The 20,999-nt window shown below is 43.9% G+C and overlaps 1 protein-coding gene across 6 annotated transcripts in view; it reads right to left on the minus strand.

The window, feature by feature from the left end:
* LOC147030011 (uncharacterized) overlaps window positions 1-20,999 on the minus strand; it is a 199,744-nt gene that overhangs the window by 157,834 nt on the left and 20,911 nt on the right. For 5 of the 6 annotated variants that reach the window (XM_085873643.1, XM_085873640.1, XM_085873642.1 and 2 more), the window contains 5 exons: window positions 9,288-9,363; window positions 5,238-5,338; window positions 3,689-3,874; window positions 1,097-1,164; window positions 916-989 (listed from right to left, as the gene is read on the minus strand). In XM_085873643.1, coding sequence (XP_085729769.1) covers window positions 916-989; window positions 1,097-1,164; window positions 3,689-3,874; window positions 5,238-5,338; window positions 9,288-9,363 — 505 coding nt within the window. The remainder of the gene's footprint in view (window positions 1-915; window positions 990-1,096; window positions 1,165-3,688; window positions 3,875-5,237; window positions 5,339-9,287; window positions 9,364-20,999) is intronic. The other variant, XM_085873639.1, reaches the window with a different exon arrangement.

Consider the following 20,999-nt stretch of genomic DNA (forward strand, 5'->3'; position numbering starts at 1 on the left):
TTGCCGGGTGGATTGTGGGCAGAGATTGCCGGGTGTATTGTGGGCAGAGATTGCCGGGTGTATTGTGGGCAGAGATTGCCGGGTGTATTGTGGGCAGAGATTGCCGGGTGTATTGTGGGCAGAGATTGCCGGGTGGATTGTGGGCAGAGATTGCCGGGTGTATTGTGGGCAGAGATTGCCGGGTGGATTGTGGGCAGAGATTGCCGGGTGGATTGTGGGCAGAGATTGCCGGGTGGATTGTGGGTGGGGTTAATGCGGAAGAGCGATGTTTTTTGTGCTGAATCGTTTTCTGTGTGACACCGGAAGTTGATTTTCTGAGCAGGAAGTGATAATCTTCTTGTTCCGTTAGTTGTTGATGCGCAACGTTGTAACTCTCGTTCTTCATTGTTACAGCGCGGTGACATCGCACTGTTATATAATTGGCTATTCTGTCCTGTGTCTTCTGTCACGTCTTCTGTCACACTTATGGCCGCGTACATCGCTTTGATCTGAGGGCTACAAATAGAAATTTGTCCAACATCACAACTCTTCCCATCATGCATGCTAATTCACCATGTCTACATTTAAATTTTATAACTGCAAAATTGTTTCATCATTCTTGACCTCTACTTTTACTGCCCCCAGCCACATGATATCGAAGTATTCGCTTCTTGTTTTTATAATGATTGTAATCATTGTGTTAAAAATGAACTGCCATTTACTTCAAAGTAAACAAAACTTTATTTTGTGCAAGGGTCATTCCACTGAAGCAGCTTCAATATGTTTCACAAGATACACCTTATACAGCAATTTGTTGTCATATTGACAAAAAAAGGTATACATTGCTAAGAAGACATCAAGTTAGAAAACAATCCCATGCAACAGAAATAGTTGGAAATGCAATATTAAACAAAACAAACAAAATGCATCACTCACTTTTTTTTACAGAAGCAGTTACTTTTGTACAATGGTTCTTCACTGCATTGCAGAGCTCCCGTGTGTTTGTATTCCTAGAAGAAAATCACATACAGTGCATGACTCGACAAAGGAAAGAAATGATTGTTGAATTTTAAAACTCAGCTTCAAGTCCAACATCAAGTGTTCCAGCGATCCTTACATTTCTTTAAGTTCTTTCTGCTTGTGAATTTCTTCCTCCATTTTCAGACTCAGGTTTTCATTGTCGAACTGAAAAACAAGCAATGCATTGAATGGAAAAATAAATTAAAACTGCTATTAAATCATAAATACATACTCTAATTACACAGCATAATGTGAAGGACGCATGGTTGAATCAAAATTCGTTTAGAACTTTGTTTTCACAAGTTAGGTGGCCCTTTTAGCTTGTGGGGTTTTTTTATACTTTAATAGTTGAACAATGATATTTTTAAAATGTGAAATGAGGCCAAACAGAGCATAAACCAAACCAGAAACTAGAGGGTTCATAGAACATGATACCCTGTGCAGTGTTGAGGTATATACTATACAGGAACGTCTTGTTGTTTTGGGGAGTTACATTCTTGAAAATCCCTGTGAACAGCACATCCGGAAACTTAGGGGATAATGGGGAAAATATGGTTAGGAACTTCAACTCTGAAATTTTTCCAAACTGTGCCGTTAATTTACATGTCTGTGCATTGTTTTTGTGCGATTTATTTTCATGAATAAAAGAGTTATTAAGAACATACAATAAAGTATTCTTTTCCTGTATGAAGACAATAAAAATAAAGTATATTCTCTTGAGTTATTAAGATCATGAAACTTACCTTTAACAATAATAATGATGATAAACTTGATCCAATAATGTGATGGCGATGTTGATGATGGTGACGATAAAGATGAGTTGATGGAGATGATGGTTATGATGATGGTGGAGGGTTTGAGGGGTGTTAATGATCCGTGTTAATTCGGTGAATAAATGTGGAAAATAGTTCACCAACCCACGATTATTTAAACGCAATGATCGCAATGCACAAACCTTGCCATAATAAATTCATCACGATAGAGCGAATCCACGAAGGGAAAACCCATGAACATCAAGGCCTTCCTGTACTTCAATTTTAATAAAATATTGATTTTAATGATCGTTAAAAGAATCAGCGTTATACACCACCCACCCTTATACACTGTAAGAATATGACGTTGTTGCAATTTTGGAGATGGAAGCTTTATTGATTGGTACATAGCCATTATGGCAGCCTCTTCTTCACCCAAATACACATGCAATGCTAAATGCTATATATCAATATATTGCATGGTTCTTTGAAGTATTATAAAGGCAGTTTGTGTTCCACAGTCTTCAAGTATATGATCCAATTTTAATAAAGATTTAAAGAGTTTTAAAGACAGATAAATAAATAAATTCCAGGTTTTAAGGCCATTCTGCCCAGTGTCTATTACACCACTCGATCTAACACGTTCCATTCGTTCTTCATGCCTGTTGCTTGTGTCATTTATAATGTCCTTAAAAACCATGTTTCCTGTTTGGAATGATTTTCAATTTTGTTTGACTGCTAGGCAGGCAGACAGTGATAAAAAAATTATCTCACTCCTCTCTGCGCACTTGCGGTCGGGACGAATTCTGAGCCAAGGTATGGTAAAACGACAGACTTGTCTTCCTATTCATGTTCTGATTTGTGTTAAAAAATAAAACATTCAATTCAAATAAGTTGTTCTTTGGTCATAAACTGACGATCATAAACTGTAGACGGACATTAACCAATTGCTTAATCCCACTCTTTGCTTCTCATGCACGGAGGAACAAAAACAGAGTATTTGGTGTGTGGTACATTCTGTCAGGAAGGGGAGACATTAGATGTACCCCAAATTGAAACAGGCAGGTAACTGGAGGCTGGAATTAGAATGATAAAATGCATGAATTATACATCCTCCATAATGGTACTGTACCCACCCGGTCCATTCTTAGCAAAGGGCAAGGCATATAATGTATGTTTTTTTTAATGAGCCGACTTGTTAACCTCCGCCATCGAAAATCGGAGGTTACTGTTTTCACCCCTTTCTGTTTGTTTGTGAACAGTATTACGGAAAAAAACTCCTCGACGGATTTCGACGAAACTTGGTGGGGGGGGGTTAGGTATGGTCCAAGGATCATGCCATTAGATTTTGGACTTGTTCCTCCCCCCCCCCCAAAAAAAAATTTAGAGAATTTTTTTTTTTTGCATTTCTACATGTTTTAAGTGATTTCCAACGCCCTCCCCCCCAAAAAAAATTGTTAGAGAAAAAAAAAATTTTGCAACTTTTTTTTCAACAAAATTTCGATTTCTTTTTTTTTGCATTTCTACATCTCTTAAGTGATTTCCAACCCCCCCCCCCCCAAAAAAAAAGTTGGAGAAAACTATAACTGTCAGCACCGTTGACATCATTTAATGAATAAGATATAAGGTTCACTTGAGTGACCCAGCAGTATTGGCGGCGGAGGTTTTACACTCTCCCTAGTGCTCCCCCTCTAGTTTGTTTTGCTTTCAAACAAAAAAAAACAATCAAAAGAGAAACGTTAGGATGAAGATGCAAGCAGGTTTGATGGGCCAAACAGCCCTTTCACACACCAGGAATTTTCTCTTCTCACCGGAAGTTTTTTGATTTGCAGCTTGGCCTGAAAGACCTCACTTATATACTCATACCTTTCTTTGTTTAAATTTCATGCACTTGCAAAAATATTTCACAGGACATGTCAGAATTATGTGCCAGTCACCTGCAGATTAAGCAGAGACTGCCGCTGAGTATCAATGGTCCACTTTTGATCCTTTTCCCGGTCGCCACGCTGTCGTAGCTCAAACTCCATTGTCATCTTCCACTTGCAGATCTTTTGGGCCTCTTGGAACAGCTTTGCATGCAGGCTGGACATCTGGCCGGTCGTCTGTGCATCACGGCTTACATACTTAACCAAAAATACACAAAATAATGCACTCTGTTAGAGATACGATTTCATTGGGCAATCCCATCTGTTCATTCCCTAAACTGCTTCCATCAATCTCACGTTCTCTTATGTAAAGGGAATTATTAATGCATGCTCCAATATCCCGAACACTATATACTCCTCACTAAACTAAATCAATGGTAAAAGATAGCTCAGTGCGCATTGATAAAATCTCTAATCCTGGTTTTGACTCCAAATTCAGCTGAAAGTGCTCTTAAGTGCAATGCCAGGAGGGGGTGCAGAATCGTGGAGTATGTTGCCTCTTCAATGGTGTATTAAGCTGGTTGTCCATCTACAAAGTTGGAGTTTAAGATCCCACAATATTTTTCACACAACAAACATTTTAATAGTAGATCAGATCAGATGAGTTAAGCAGCCCAAAACAAATTCAAACGAGAAGGACACTCGGTGGAGTGCATACCTCCACCCCGTAATGCCCGATCCATGAGAACATATCTGGCCCAATAAATTTTTGAAATATCATGCTTTATATCGTTTTTGGCCCTGTCTCTCAATGGTAAAGAATCACGTAAAAAATTATCAGATCTGAATCTGGATCTTCCCCAAAATTGAATCAATTCTTTCTTGTCACACACCCAAAATGTCAATCAAGTTTCATCCGAATCTTTCCACAACTTTTTGAGATATCATGCGATATATCGTTTTTGGCCCGATCTCTCAATGGTGAAGAATCACTCTAAAAGTTTTTTTAAATTCTCGTATCCAGATCCGGATCGTCACCAAAATCAAATAAATTCGTCTTTCCTACACACCCAACCTGTCCACCAAGTTTCCTCTGAATCCATCCACAAATTTTTGAGATATTGTGCTAAAAATTAGTTTTTGCCCAATCTCTCAATGGTGAAGAATCACTTTAAAAATTGTCAGATCCGGATTCAGATCTTCAACAAAATTGAATCAATTCTTTCTTGTCACACCCCCAATATGTCCACCAAGTTTCATCCGAACCCGTCCACAACTTTTGAGATATCATGCTATATATCGTTTTTGGCCCGATCTTTCAATGGTGAAGAATCACTGAAAAATTCTGGAAGCCAGATCTGGATCTAGATCTTCACCAAAATCTAATCAGTTTGTCCTTGTCACACACCCAACCTGTCCACAAAATTTCATCTAGATCTATCTACAACTTTTTGATATATCTTGGACAAAAGCTGTTAGGAACATCACCTTCACCTTCGGTATCGGAGGTAATGAAAATAATTCGAAGGAACATCTAAGGAAAAAAACTTGCAATCATTGATCAATATCCAATCAATGGTTTCTAAGATTTCTGAAGTGGGTTTATAAACGAGTGACTCACACATGTAGAAAGATTCGAAAAGTCTTGCTCAATGTGCTGACTCTTCATCACATTGCCCTCCTGCATCACCAATTCCACCGGGGCTGAGCACACATCCGGCACTGCACAGTACAACCACACACAAGGATACAGCACAGCACTTGTTCTCTCCCCCATCAAGAACATCTTATTTCCAGAATCACTGCTTTACGTCACAACAAAATGCCTTCGGTATTTAAATTGTAGTTGCATTGAATAAATGCCAAAATGTCCGTCTTGACTTGCCTCTCAGAATATATTTCACACAGGTATCCTTTCTGAGAACCAATTTAATATTTTATTTTAGTGATCCAATGCTCATGGAGAAGCTTGTACATATGTGAAATTCAGGACAAGGACATGAAGAGAGATCAATATACTTTAATGTGAACTACAAGGACACATCAACATACTGTATCTGAAGGAATTCTGGCATGCATTGTATTCAATGGGAATAACCAAATAGGCCATGTCACATTGAATGCACTTTCTTTGCTTATTTGTCGGGTTGGCAGGTTAATTTAGGAGTATGCATACTTGCCTCTGAGATATCTCGCCTGAGTTTAAAGGTCCACTAACATGCAAAACTTTCTGGTTATTATCTTGCCAAAACGAAGTTTTTGCAAGATATGTTAGTCAGCTTGTATGTTTTTTTTTTGTTTGTTTGTTTGTTTGTAATCACGTATAAAAAATTCTGCAGAGCACAGTTATCATCGGAAATTTTTGTAACTTCGCATATCAGAGGCCTATAGAGGTCCCTTTCAGTGCACAAAATTTTGAAGGTCAAGGTCAAAGGTCAAGGTCACTTTGGCGCAAATCAGGGGAGTCGACGAAACCCTTATTTTTTGAGTAATTTTGATCGGATCGTCTTCAAACTTCATGGGAATATAGTTCATGGTCTGGCGCTCAGCTGATTCATTTTTGGTGGCGATAGGCCTTGACCTTCATGGTTAGCGCCTAAGGTCAAACAAATTTGACCCCATGGTCAAATTTTCAAGTTTTAGGAACCATATCGTGTAGCACCTCAAATTGAACACCTCGATGAGTGCTTTCCAGATATGTCAAGCTTGAGACATTATGACGTTATTTGGTGACGTTATGAGGCAAAAGCATATTTTTCATGGTTACTCTGTAGAACGATTCTCATCGGAATCTCTCGTAGGCAGATATTCCTCAAGGAGTCGCTCCTGGTGGATAGCAGCTCTGTTCACCCCAGTGTGACCTTAAAGAAGTCACAAGTGGTCACCTTTTGGCAAGATACGGGGTGACATTGGTTTATTTATATATTAACTTGACCTTCCTAGTGAAGAAATCACCCATGTTTTAAAAAAAAAAAATGGGATAATTAGAGCAATATTTCGATCAGTTCTGGTGCCTTTCACAACTTGCTATTCCCACCCCTAAAAAAAGTTGACTTCAGCGAATCGCAGCGTTGACATCACATCCAGAAACTCGCACAGAGGGGATTGACTCGAGATCTCTAGAATCTAGACTAGTCCGATAGACTCGAGATCTCTAGACTCTAGACTAGTCCGATAAATCCGTCGTCCATCCGACCATTCCGATAAATCCGTCGTCCGTCCGACCAGGTCGATAAATCCGTCGTCCGTCCGACCAGGTCGATAAATCCGTCGTCCGTCCGACCAGGTCGATAAATCCGTCGTCCGTCCGACCAGGCCGATATATCTGACGTGCTGTAGCTTTCTTTTATTATTCTCTTTTCTTCATTGTCTCTCTCTCTCTCTCTCTCTCTCTCTCTCTCTCTCTCTCTCTCTCTCTCTTTCTCTCTCTCTCTCTCTCTCTCTCTCTCTCTCTCTCTCTCTCTCTCTCTCTCTCTCTCTCTCTCTCTCTCTCTCTCTCTCTCTCTCTCTCTCTCTCTCTCTCTCTCTCTCTCTCTCTCTCTCTCTCTCTCTCTCATTATTGAGTGCAGCCTGTGGCTGCTGGTTGCATCATTGCTTGGGACGCGGCTATGCCGTTGATGCAGTGTCCCCCTCACCAGTACACTGGTGCTCATTTTGCCGACCTCAGAAGGATGACAGGCTGAGTCAACCTCCTGGTGTATTTTAATTCAGCGGCCAACGAGGCTTGAACTCAGGACCCTTGGATCCCAAGCCACCACCCGAGCAACGAAGCCAACACCAGGCTTACTGTTTTCTACTGGTGCTACATGACAACAGTAGGAATAAAATAAATAAAAATGCAAACAGAACGTCAGATTTATCGGACTAATCGAGACAATTGTCACAAGGTGTGTTCTGCACACAAGTTTTCATCGTATCCGGACAGCGAGATTAATATAATTAATAGGCTGCCGCTCAACGATTTAAATCATAACCGCACTAGAAATCGAAGTGTCAACATGACCGTCATACCGAAGAAAAAAAAAACAAAAAAAAACCTGGGAGTCCGGAACACTGACGCGAACCATTACCTTGACGTGTTTCGACTTATGAGTAATGTACAAGTAACGTGTGTTGACGTGTGTCAACGATCGCGTAACGTGCCTACAACTTATGGCCAGTGTATGCGGAACGTGTGTCATACGCAGAGTACGTTGAGAAATTTTCAACATGCTGAAAATTTATCGACGTACTCGGCATATGCCAACGTACTACGATGTATACAAAACTTACCCATAACGTATTCGACGTGTGCCAGCTTGGTTCGGCAAATTTTTCATACGTCGGCATACGCTGGCTAAAACGTCAAGGTGTGACAGCGGCTTCACACTTCGATGTCTAGTGCGGTTATGATTTGAATCGTCGAGCCGCAGCCTATTAATAGCCTACACCACGTGATCGTCGGCGATACGCTGCCGCGCGCTATGCATAAGTTAGACTATCGTTGGGCATAGTTTGTGAACGCCGACAACACGCTCAGCATTCGTTGGTATAAGTTATCTATATGTGATTGAATCGTTCTGTGTACGTTACTAATACGTTATGCATACGTCCAACACGTTATTATACGCCCAAAACTTAAAAAAAACATCAATAGTTCAGCGTACGCCAGCGTTTTACATACATTTTGAGACCTTGCCATACGCTGGCTAAAATGTCAAGGTGTGACAGGGCCCTAAGCTGTGCAGGTATGAACCTCGTAACACAGTATAAGCTTTACAACACGATGTAAGCTGTGCAGGTATGAACCTCGTAACACAGTACAAGCTTTACAACACGATGTAAGCTATGCAGGTATGAACCTTACAACGCAGTATAAGCTTTACAACATGATGTAAGCTATGCAGGTATGAACCTCACAACGCAGTATCAGCTTTACAACATGATGTAAGCTGTGCAGGTATGAACCTCGTAACGCAGTACAAGCTTTACAACACGATGCAAGCTATGCAGGTATGAACCTCGTAACGCAGTACAAGCTTTACAACACGATGTAAGCTGTGCAGGTATGAACCTCGTAATGCAGTATAAGCTTTACAACATGATGCAAGCTGTGCAGGTATGAACCTCATAATGCAGTATAAGCTTTACAACATGATGCAAGCTGTGCAAGTATGAACCTCAGAACACAGTACAAGCTTTACAACACAATGCAAGCTATGCAGGTATGAACCTCACAATGCAGTATAAGCTTTAAAACATGATGTAAGCTATGCAGGTATGAACCTCGCAATGCAGTATAAGCTTTACAACATGATGTAAGCTTCGCAGAGTGATGTAAGCTTGCAGCATCTGTTCGCTTCACAGAGAGCCGAAGCTTTTGGCTTTCCAGAATGCATCTGCATCCGTTCTGAGCAGCGCCCAGAACCTTCGCTCCGAGCTCCGCCCAAAACATCTGCTAAGAACATTTATGGTATTGTAAATCTTTACGAACCGACAAATGTCATGACTGACATTACAGGAGGCACGCCTTAGTACAGGAAGTGGAAAGGACGTTTTGCTGTTTTGGACGGACGCACTCACTCTTGCGCAAGTTGCACGGCCTGATGAGAGTATAGATATCAATATAGCAAGTATTCTTCTCTTTATCACGTTTTGGTTTCAACAGATTGTGTTTATCAGCAATACAAACCCATGGGCTTGCATTTGGTAAATGACTGAAGAGTTGAACGTAGCTGTTCGAAGCTGGCTCCCAATGGTCGCTGCATCTGCAATGGTGGAACAAGATCAATGAAGCACTCAAGATGAACCAGAGTACTGATGGGGCTCGGATCACAAAACAACTGCTCAACAAAAGCCACGTTCTCACTTCCACGATGACAAGCTTCAGTACATATCGTATTCATGATAATTATCATTATTATTGTTCTATGGTCGTTATATCCCTTCAGTCAAAATATGATATGACTTCTTCACAGGCCTGTCGCCAGGGCTCAGTATTAAGGGGGACATATGAACTGGATGGGGGGGGGGGGCACAATTATAATATATAATTTTTTGATAACCCGGTATGCTATTGTATTCATGCAGCATTGACGCATCTATACTGAGGTTGCCGTCGCATACCAACCAAATTGGTCTCAGCTAGATTTAATATGTTCCGATGTTTTTGGCCTAAAATTATTCGAATGCAGGAAGGCACAACAAACTGACACATTCAATGATTAGACAATTGGCACCAATTCAGGTGCACTTATACAAGGTGTTGTCAAGAATTGACATTAGAAAATTAATATACCAGAGATACAATGACTAAACGGGGGAGGTTGGCACAGGAATCAGTGCACTTTCAAATAAGATACAGTAGGCAATGACCTGCGATCATCACGTTAAACTATCAACAGCAAATACGACCAGCCTGAAGATACCACAAAATCCGCATTTAAAGCAGTCAATTACACAGAGGTAAGGTTATGCACAAAGCACTAGATATGGGATATGCAAAGCACCAAACACAACATTTAACTTCAACATCAGAAGTACAAAGCAGCCGGCCACGGCGGGTGCTGACCACAACCACAACCGCAACCTTTTTCCTTTTCTTAGCCATTTTCGTATATCCATGTCTTTTTCTACTGCTGCGAGCTGGCGCTCTCCGTGACTCGTCCCTCGTGACTCGTGTCACTAATCTCATGACTCACCAGATTTGACGGTTTTATTTATTAAATGATGCATGCACCAAAAACAGGTTTTATCTGCATAATTTCAAATGTAAGCACGATTGCAAAAATGGACATGCAAAAATGTGTAAACACACATTTTTCTTTTTATTATAAAATTACTTTTGTAAGATGGAGGGTTGTGAAGGTCACGCGGTGCACTTCATGTTTAATTATGTAAATTTGTCTTTTCCTTATTCATATTATGACTATATTACATTTATACCTAACTTACAACCAATCAGGTAACCTGCTTAATAGGACCTCCATATCAAAGACGCTGATTGGCTATTCCTTCAAACTAAATGATCCACGATATATATAACCACCCACAATATCGATATTTGACACGAGGTCTTGCGGCTGTCTGTCGTCTTGGCTGCTGGCGTTGGTGCTTGCGTTATTATCTTTTATCTTGTGGGCTTGGACTGTATTGTCTTGCCAATTGCTTTTGGAGATGCGTTGGCAAGCGCACACTTATCTCTTGACTCTTATTCAAAGAAGGATATTATTAAAGAACAGTTTATCCAAGAAGGCCTTATTATTAAAACACGTTGAACATCTGGAATAAGGGGTTTTAGTTCACACAGATGAACTCTTAAACAGCAAGGAGTTCACAGTTGGTGCTCGTCCTTAAACACTAAGTTGTTCACAGGGTGCAACAGGGCATAAATGGGTGGCGTACAAGTGGGAGGGCACCAGATGCGCCAGGGGGATCATTGCACCCAAATGCCCCCCCCCCCCCTAGCGACGGGCCTGCTTCTCCATGACACATCTTTGATGGAAATGGTCTTGCTGAGAAAGCTGGCCTAAAGTGTCATCACTTTTCAATTAAATACTGCACCAGGTCTTCTTAACAGGTGAAGTACAATGCTTTGGGGAAGACTGTAACACAAACCATAGTACACACCTGAGTGACCAGTTAAACGAATTAAGTTATGGTGCACACAACAATAACATTATTTAAATTACTTCCTAAACAAACCACTTGAGGAGGTGAAGCCACTCAAATTTTTGGGCCTCACCATCAAACATGATCTTCCTAGGGCAGATTATATTTCCAAGAAGGCCTCCAAAGCCAGCTGCTGATTTTTTTTTTTTTTTTTTTTGTATACCTTGGTCGAGGCTCGTATGAGAGCTAACACACAACTCACAGCAAGGAGGCATGAGACAAGAGGGGCGGGAGTGGAAGGGACAAAACATTGGAGAACAGACACAGGTGAACTGTGGAAGGGAGAGGGATGGGGATGGGACGGGGAACATGGCGAGGAGAAGATGGACATTACAGGGACTTTCAGGAAGGAAAGCAGGAGAATTGAAGGAAGTGAGCTTGGGTGGATTATCGGGGGTAGAAAAGATCGAGGATTTGGATGGGGGAAGATAAGAGGTGGTGGTGAACAGCTGTTTTGAAAGCCTGGAGGGAAGAATGGGAAAGAATAGAGTGAGGAAGTTTATTCCAAAGGCGGGAAAAAAGAGGAATGAAAGAGTGAAGATGAGCAGTGATTCGTGATTTTGGTAGTTTTACCAGAAGGGGGTTGTTGGCGGACCTTGAGCGCCTTGTGGAAATGTGGTTGGGACAAATCGCAGAGAGAGCAGGGGGGGCAAGGCTGGAGAGGAGTCGGTAGAAGACAGAAAGACCACCGACCAACCTGCGGTGATTGAGTGAGAGGCCCAAAGACTCAGCTTCATTGCGGGAGATGCCAATGATCTTAAAAGCCCTGGTTTCGACAGCGTGAAGTCGAGAAAGGTGGGAGGCAGGAGCACCAGCCCAGAGGGGAGAGCAGTACTCCATCAGGCTACGGACAAAAGCTTTGTAAGTGGTCAGGAGCTCAAGAGGGCCGAGGAAGGACTTTGCACGACGGAGGATTCCCAGTCGGCGACTGGCTTTTGAGGCAAGGTTGGAAATGTGACTTTCCCAGGAAAGGTCATGGCAGATAGTGAGACCCAGAAGCTTGAAAGAAAAGACTTCTTCCAGAGGATTGTTGAGAAAGTGGATGGGGGGTTTTGTAAACGGTCCTTTCGAAGAGACATAGTGAGAGTGTGAGATTTGTCTGGATTGAAAGACATGTTCCACGTGTTGGACCAGTTTGTGATTTTATCCAGATCTGCAGTGAGCGAAGAAGCTGCTGCTTGCCGGTCTGAGGGATGACAGATGGTACGGCAGAGGGTGGAGTCATCGGCAAAGAGAAATAGAGGATTTTCCAGAGAGTCCGAGAGATCATTGATGAAAACCAGAAAAAGAACAGGGCCCAGAACGCTACCTTGAGGAACTCCGGCCTGCACAGGAAGAGGGGATGAAAGAACTCCATTTAGGGCCACACGTTGACTGCGACAGGAGAGGAAGTCTGCGAGCCATGAGTGGAGATGGCCTTGAATACCATGGGAAGAGAGTTTGGTGAGTAGGGCAGGGTGCCAGACTGTGTCAAAAGCACGTGATATGTCCAGGGATACGGCTCGGATTTCCTGTCTGGCATTGAGGACCTCCATCCATTGATGGGAGAGCAGTAGCAGCATATCCAGGGTAGAGTGACCTGGTCTGAAACCAAATTGATGATTGGAAATCAAGCCATTGGAGAAGAGGAAGGATTTCATGTCTGAAGCGATGATGGATTCCATAACCTTGCTGATGATTGGGAGAAGGCTGATTGGTCTGTAGTTACAGGGATCTGTTTTTGCACCTTTTTATGCAGGGCAGTGATGATGGGAGATCCCTTGTCATGCAAGGTCTTTCCTTGGCCAATCTGAACTTTTGACAATCTACAAGGCCTTCATTCGCAGCTGACTGAGTACTGCTCTCCTCATTGGGCTACACCTCTGCCTCATACCTTGCATTATTGATGCGTGGAAATTCAAAGCAAAGCCCTTAAAATCATTGGAATCTCCCATGACGAAACTGAGTGTCTATGCCTGTTACTGCCACATTGCAGACATGTTTGTGGGCTCTCTGTATTCTGCCACCTCCTTTTTGGTCTTGCACCCTCTGCCCTCTCTTGGATCTGTCCCTCCCAGGTTTCTACAGGGCACACACAGTCTGCCAGTAACCCCCTTCTGGTAAAACTCCCAAAACCCTGAATCATTGCTCACCTGCACTCATTTATTCTTCTTTTCTACCACTTGTGGAACCAACTTCCCCAGTCTGTTCAGACCTATTCTTCCCCACAGGGCTTCAAGACAGGTGTTCACCACTACCTTGGGTCATACCCCATCCATATGCATGATCTATTATACCCCAAATTACCCCGTTCACAAGTACTCCCTTTTTCCAGATTATTGTTATTTTTGTCCCTCTCCCTTACCTCTTTTCATTTGTTGGTTGTCGGTTTGTTTGTTCCTTTTTGGTTTTATCCCCGATTTCCCCTTCCTCTTTTTGCTGTGTTTCATTCAGCTGGTATGCAGCAGCTTGTTCACCCCCATGTATCCTTCTCCCTCTCCCCTTGATCTAACTCTCACATCTACTCTGCTGTTGGTGTTTCTCCCTTTCCATTCTGTTCCCTTGCATTTTGCTCGAGCTCCTTCATGATCCTCGATCATGCAGAGAAAATAAAATAAAATGGAACACATTTTCGCACTATTTGTTGTCTTGAAGCAGACTAGTAAACCCCTTCCAGCCCTTTCTGTATTGTGAAGAGACAAACTTCCTATATTTGTCTTGTTTCAGTGCAAGGGGCTGGGTGTTCCCTTCCGAGAAGCTTTCGTTTATCGTTATATTCATGTACATTGAGCCCTGTATTTGACAACCTGAGCCTGATGACTCTGAAGGGTGCAGGTTAAAAACATGCTGCAGGTCATGGCCGCCCGATAGTACAGGATCCCAAACTCGATGGTAATGCATTGAGAGGCTGATCTATCAGCGGGTGTAAAATGCTGGGGTAGCTGTTCTGCCATGGACATGCATGGATGGCGGCCCCTTGCATCTACTTCCAGTTGCTTTCCCGAGGCCATCAGGGTGCTGCTGCTATGGCTAGGGGTTAATTTGGGCTCTTGATGCCTCTCGCTGTGGCCTTGTACGTGACATGTAGATTGGTGAACTAATGATCCTATTTTTCTTTTCCTTCTTCCTTTATAAATGATAACACTATGACTTTTCAATCTAATGAAACCTGTTCTCAACCTGCATTTCGAGTCGTGCCACCAAGCGCACCTAAGTCTATGCCGCTACATATATGCTATGCTAATATTAGGAGGGTTCGTGGCAATTTAACTTCCATCCAAGCCTTCTTGAAACTGAACTCTCTGGATCTACTTGCTGTTTGTGAAACTCATCTCCACACTGAGGTTTTATCCAAAAATTTTGCAGTGCCCGGCTACATCATCCATATGTTTGATTTTCCACCTTCTCATGGTTTGTGTATTTCTGCAAAGGCCTCTCCACCACTTGGCCATGAGGTCTCCCTTGAGGATACGACACAAGACTTTATGTGTTTTCGTCTCGCACTTTTGCATTTCACTGGCTACCTATATTTTGTAGAGCTCTCCATCATCACCCAGTTGTGCTATTTTTGATGTGATCACTGATAGTATTGATATGGCGCTGTCTCGACATCCAACTGCTGATATGATGGTATTTGTGGACTTTTAACGTTCACCACAAAGAATGGTTAATTCACTATCACAGCACAGATGCTCCTGGTGTCAGTGCATTTAACTTTGCCATGTCACATGACCTTACTCAGATCATTTCAGCTCCAACTCAAATTCCTGATCGAGTTACTGATAACAGGTATCTTCTTGATCTATATTTGTGCTCAAATCCTGGGGATTGTACTGCAAAAATTCTCCCCCTTTCGGAAACTCTGGTCATGTCAACATTGAAATTCAGGTTTCTTACTCCTCACCATCAACTGTTGTTCATCTTGTCCATCGAACATATAGCAAGTGTCTTTCATATAGCTATATGAATATGTCTTTCATATAGCAAGGCTGACCAGCATGCCTTGCGATCTTTTCTTGCCGATGTTCGCTGGAACTCACAACCCATCTGAAGCTGCCAAGGAAGTAACTGAGTGGATCCGTGTTTGTGTGGACCTCTTTATCCCTTCTCGGACCTACCACACTTCATCTGAAACCACACTCTGAGCCATGGTTCACTCCGGCTTGTTCTACTGCTATCGCCCATCACAATCACTTTTTTAATCAGTATCATTGCAATGGCTCGAGTGAGGTGCATCACTTGTTTCACCTTGCGAGCAATCACTGTAAACAAATATTAGACAATGCTATGCGACAGTATGAAGAATCTGTTTGTGATTCTATGTCAAATAAACGGCTAGGTTCAAGAGATTTTTGGAGAATTGCTTATAGCATTCTCAAGCCGAGCCAATCATCAATTCCTGTCCTCTTCAATAGCCCTGAAGTGCTTACTTCTCATATTGATAAAGTCAACGTCTTCACTGAGCATTTTGCTGCAACTCTACACATGAAGAACACGAACACCTTTTGTCGATTTGTCCTTCCCGCCTTGACACCAGGCTTTCCACTACCATGGCGCCCAGGCAAAAACAGCATTCCTTTCCTGGAGTAATTCTCTGCAGACTACTGTAGTCGGACCTGTTACCAACTCTAGTACATGAGAATACTACTCTCATATACTATAGTTCTAACTGTAGCATTTTTGCTTGGATCATCACCACCCAGGAAAGTTGCTGAGATTATTCAAGGGCTTGATATCTCAAAATGTACTGGAGCAGATTGAATTCCTACAATTGCTTTGAAGATGTGTTTACCTGAACTTCCTTCTGTTCTCTCAAAATTGTATCGCTTGTGTCTGTCAAAGTCTGTGTTTCCACCTAGCTGGAAGCAGGCTTCTATAGTCCCTGTCTTTAAAGGCTCTGGTGAGAAATCTGATCCTTCCAACTATCAGCCTATTAGCATCGACGCATTACAAGCAAAGTGTTTGAATCCCTGATCAAATGGCAACTCATGACTCACCTGGAAACCCACAACCAACTGAAGTTCAATATGGCACTCGACATTCAAGGTCGATTGGTGATGTTTTATCCCTAATCAATGAACAGGTGAATAGGTCTTTGGATCATCATGGAGAAGCCAGGATTGCTGCTCGTGACAACTCAAAGGCTTTTGACAAAGTGGGGCACAAGGGCCTCATCCATCAGGTAAAATCATATGGTATCTCTTGATTGCTTGATACAATTTTTGACTTCCTTGCAAATCGTCAAATCTCTGTGGTACATGAGGGACAGTCATCCCCTGTCCATAATGTGAATGCTGGTGTTCCTCGGGGGTCTGTGTTGTGTCCAATATTGTTCTTGTTATATATTGTTACGAATTTGGGAATTAGATTGCACACAACATCCAGGTTCCTTTAGTCAGCTATGTCGATAAGTGCTTGTTCCCTAGATAGCTCGCCTTTCATTGTTTAAATGTTCAGAAATCGATTAGATGTGCTGCGGATCGATTTAATAGTTAGGGAACGAACAATGGAGACATCCCTCCCCCTCTTCTGCGAAGAGGAAGAACCACCCTGGCGTCCCATGACTAATGATGTCAACAACTCCCTCCCACCCGTGGCTGAGTGGGGGATGGAGCAGGAGGGCATGAGTCATGAGTCACGCCGGGAGTGGGGGGAGGGCGGAAGAGGATAAGGAAGAGATATTTTCTTTTGTTCGTGGGCAGAGTTGGAAGGGCAGAGTTGGAAAAGGGAGTTGAGGGGGGTCGTTCAGCAGACCGTCGGGTCCTGCTTGGCTTGCATTAGGGTTGAGGCCTGCGGAAGCTTTTTGCTTCGGCTGGCTCAGTGAGCTTCGGCTGAGGCCTGACTCGGGAGGAGGCTTTTTGCTTTGATGGTTCCGTGAGCTTCGGCTTCTGCTTGCTCGGGAGAGCTTTTTGCTTCAAGCTGCCCTGTGTGGAAGGAAGTTGAGCCAGTTGCTTGGCTCGAGCTGCGAATGGTGGCTTCTTCTTCTTCTTCTTCTTCTTCTTCTTCTTCTTCTTCTTCTTCTTCTTCTTCTTCTTCTTCTTCTTCTTCTTCTTCTTCTTCTTCTTCTTCTTGGTTTGTGGAGCTCTTTGTTCTCCATTTTGGTTCCGGGCTTGGTGCGACTCATCGGCCTCTTCTTGGAGGTGGTTCCCTCGGGGAAGTGAAGCATCGACGGGAAGGATCGGCGCCTCGTCTCACCAGCATGTGTTGAGAAGCGCGGGAGGTGGTTCCTCGGGGAAGCGACGCATCGACGGGAAGGATCGGCGCCTCGTCTCACCAGCATGTGTTGAGAAGCGTGGGAGGATTCGCGGGAGCTCGGGAAGGATCACGGCTCGGCGATTGGATCCAGCTCGCTCTCGCTGGAGCCTGGGTCCAAACAACTTGAAGACCATACGAGGTGGAGAGGTTCGAGATAGGCTCTGGGTTTCAGCTCACCAGTCGTCCGACCTGGAGCTCGTTATTAAAGGCCTCTGCCACCATTTCTTGGGTGTGTGTGTGTGTGTGTGTGTGTGCGTACGTGTGTCCGTGGGCCCGTCTTATAAGTAGGAACTGCTGTTAAGTGCAAGTGACTGTACATAATAAGTAGACGGTTGTAGTTCTTTTGTCGTACTTTTGTTGCTTGTATAATTGCATACGTGTTTTGCCTTATATAATTGCATACGTGTTTTGCCTTGTTTAATTGCATACATGCTTTATCATAATAAATGTTCTTGTGTGAATTGTAAACCTGTTGGTTGCGTCCATTCCCTCATTGAACTGCATCTTGCACTCGGAATATAGTTGGTTTTTAAATAACCGATAAATAGAATCGGGTCCGGCGAGGTCTGGCGATAATATCCGCTCGGTTATCTCAGAACGGAACGGACCGCTTAAGCGGGTCGTGTCCAAGCAGGCCTTCGCCGAGGTACGGTCCCTCGGTAGGTTACCCACACGGGTACTTAGGTATATCGATATTCGGCGATTGACCCTATTTCGCGCGGGTAGAATACGGACTGGGCCGTGGTGGGATTAAAAACACACCCGTGACTGGTTGTTCCAGAAAGTCACGACTGGATTGTCCGTTCAGTGGGCGAAGCGACCGCTATTGGCCGACGGGCAGGAATTCTACAACACTGGTGTCAGCGAGCGGGAAACAGATTCATTCCCCTCCAAACTAAATTAACCGGAATCGGACCATGGGTGTGTGGAGCGACCCTCAATTCCCATTAAATTGCAGGCTTTAAATTTATTCCGGGAAGCAAGATGGCGTTTCAAGGCGAACGGGTGCAGGGTGGATTAGAAATGTGTTTTGATGTAGGATCCATGGCCTGGGACGGTTCTTTTTATAACCCCACCACCAATTATAATCAGTGGGGGCGCTCACCCTAATACACTGAGCACAAACTTTGCCTGGCAAACGGAGTCGCAAAATAGCGGCGCGATCGCACCTCAGCGCGGCACGAGTCGTGAGCGGGCTGCTATTAATAGCATAGCGAACGGCACGACACGAGGCGGGTGCTCCCAGTCACCGTTTCAAACAATGTGGGCATGGCAGGCGAGGCAGGGCGCCGGCGCATACATGGGCGAACTTCATGAACGAGTGTCCAATGCCTTGGGGGAGTGGAAGTGTGGTGAGAAATATACAAAAGAATTGCATTCGTTTGCCATTAAATTGGACGAGATACGGCGGCGCGCAGGCGAGGTTCAGGAGGATTGTGTTCATGGGGAGTCACAACAATTGGCCGATGCGCAGGAACGAATTTGGGAGCTGAATGAGGAATTAGCCAGCACAGTCGAGGAACTACATAGGGAAACGACGGAAGTAGATTGATTGATTGGGTTTTTGTTACAAAAGGCGAGCAAACTGAATAAAAGAAAGGAGGAGGAGCAAATTAGTATCTCCCGGGATAGAAAAAGCAGAGAGAGAGAATTACAAAACGAACTGAGGATGTTAAGAAAGGAAAGAACGAGAACGGAGAATGAAACGTTAAGGAACCACACTGTGCAGATCGAACAGTTAGAAGCCAAAGCAAGGTTGGAGTGTGAGGAGGTGAGAGAGGAATTCGAAAACGAGCTGAGGATGTTGAGAGAGGAAAGAACGAGAACGGAGAATGAAACGTTCAGGAACTACACTGTACAGATCAAACAATTAGAAGCCAAAGCAAGACTAAAGAATGAGATGCAAGAAAGAATACTGAAAGAACAATGAATGAGACAGGAAGAGGAAATCAGCCAATTGAAGAAAACATGAGATTGGAGAATGAAAAACAAGAGAGACTGTGGAGTAGAAATAAAAAAGAAAGACAAGAACAACTGAAAAATAAAGCAAGGTTGAAGTACACAGAGATAGTGAAAGAACAACGAACGAAACAGGAAAAGGAGATCGGCCAATTGAAGGAAACTATGAGATTGGAGAATGAAGAGCGTGAGGGACAGGGGGTGAAAGAAATTTAAAAAAGAAAGACAACAACAATTAAAAAAGAAAGCAAGGTTGAAGTATGTGGAGATAGTGAAGGAAGAACGAATGAAACAGGAAAAAGAGATCGGTCAATTGAAAGAAACGATGAGATTGGAGAATGAAGAACGTGAGAGACGATGGGGTAGAAAACAAAAACTATATGAATTTGAAATTAACCAACTCAAGGAGAGTGCAAAATTGGAGTCCACAGAGATGGAAAACCTCCGGAAAGATAACGAACAGCGAAGGGGGCTCAGAGAGGAAGAACGATTCAAATGGGAAGCAAAATGGAGCCAAGAAGAAACGGAAATAATGAACAAGGAAATAAAATGTATAGAGATGCAGGAGATAGAAAAAGTAGAGGAGAGAATACACGATAAAGACGGGGTGAAAGACGAGCACACACACATGGAGGTAGTGGAGGACGATGAGGGGCAGGAGCTCGGGGAATGTCTCGTGACCCGGTGCAAGCAGCCAGATAGCCTCCTTCAGGAATGGAGGGAGACGCGATGCTCCCTTGAAGCGGATCTCGACCAGGTGGGTCCGGTCGAGCTTTGCGAGGTAGATGGGGCGAGTGCTGTTGACGGGTGCACACAAAGCTTGGGGGGTATGAAGGCCCCGGGAACCCTTGTGGTGACGCAAATCCTCAGCATGGTCGTCCCGGTGTGTGTGTGTACGAGTGAGCCGAAATGCGTGCTGGAAAGCACGCATAGCGTGAGTGTTATGGCGTTTGTAAGCGATTCCCCGTGTGTGAGGGAAACCGCGTGTGTGAGTGATATGGTGTGCCTGGTAGCGAGTGTGCCGAAATGTGTGCCTTCCAGCACGCCGTGTGTAAAGGAAACACCGAGTGTGGAAGGAAAAGACTGTGCGAGGGAAACAGCGTGTGTGGTTTCGAAGTATGTGAGAGACACACCGAGGGTGGAAGGAACAGCGTGTGTGAGAGAGACCGCGTGTGTGAGTGCGCTGTATGTGAGGGAGATGGCGGTTGGCATGCGCGAACATGCAACTGCATGTCCGAGTGTCATGGCGAGGTGTGTGAGCGTCGTGGCACACAGGAGTGTGTGCGTTAGAGTGCGACAAAGACGGTGCCTGACGGTGGACAAAGGCCGAGTAGCGGCCGTAGCTGCATTGGGGACCGTGCCGGGTTTGCACGGCAGCGCGCGCGGGGTCCGTGCTGTGCTCCGCACGAGGCCGCCACATGCGCACCTGCGGGAGTGAAGCCCGGTCCGCAAACGCATGCGGTGGATTTGCCGATCCCGCGGACGGACAGAAGGAAGGCTGGACATGGATTTGGACCGGATGGGTTCCCCACGCGAGAGT

This window comes from Eptatretus burgeri, chromosome 3 (assembly GCF_056783735.1).
Source record: "Eptatretus burgeri isolate ZD-2024b chromosome 3, Ebu_testis_v1, whole genome shotgun sequence".
In the NCBI taxonomy this organism is placed as follows: Eukaryota; Metazoa; Chordata; class Myxini; order Myxiniformes; family Myxinidae; genus Eptatretus; species Eptatretus burgeri.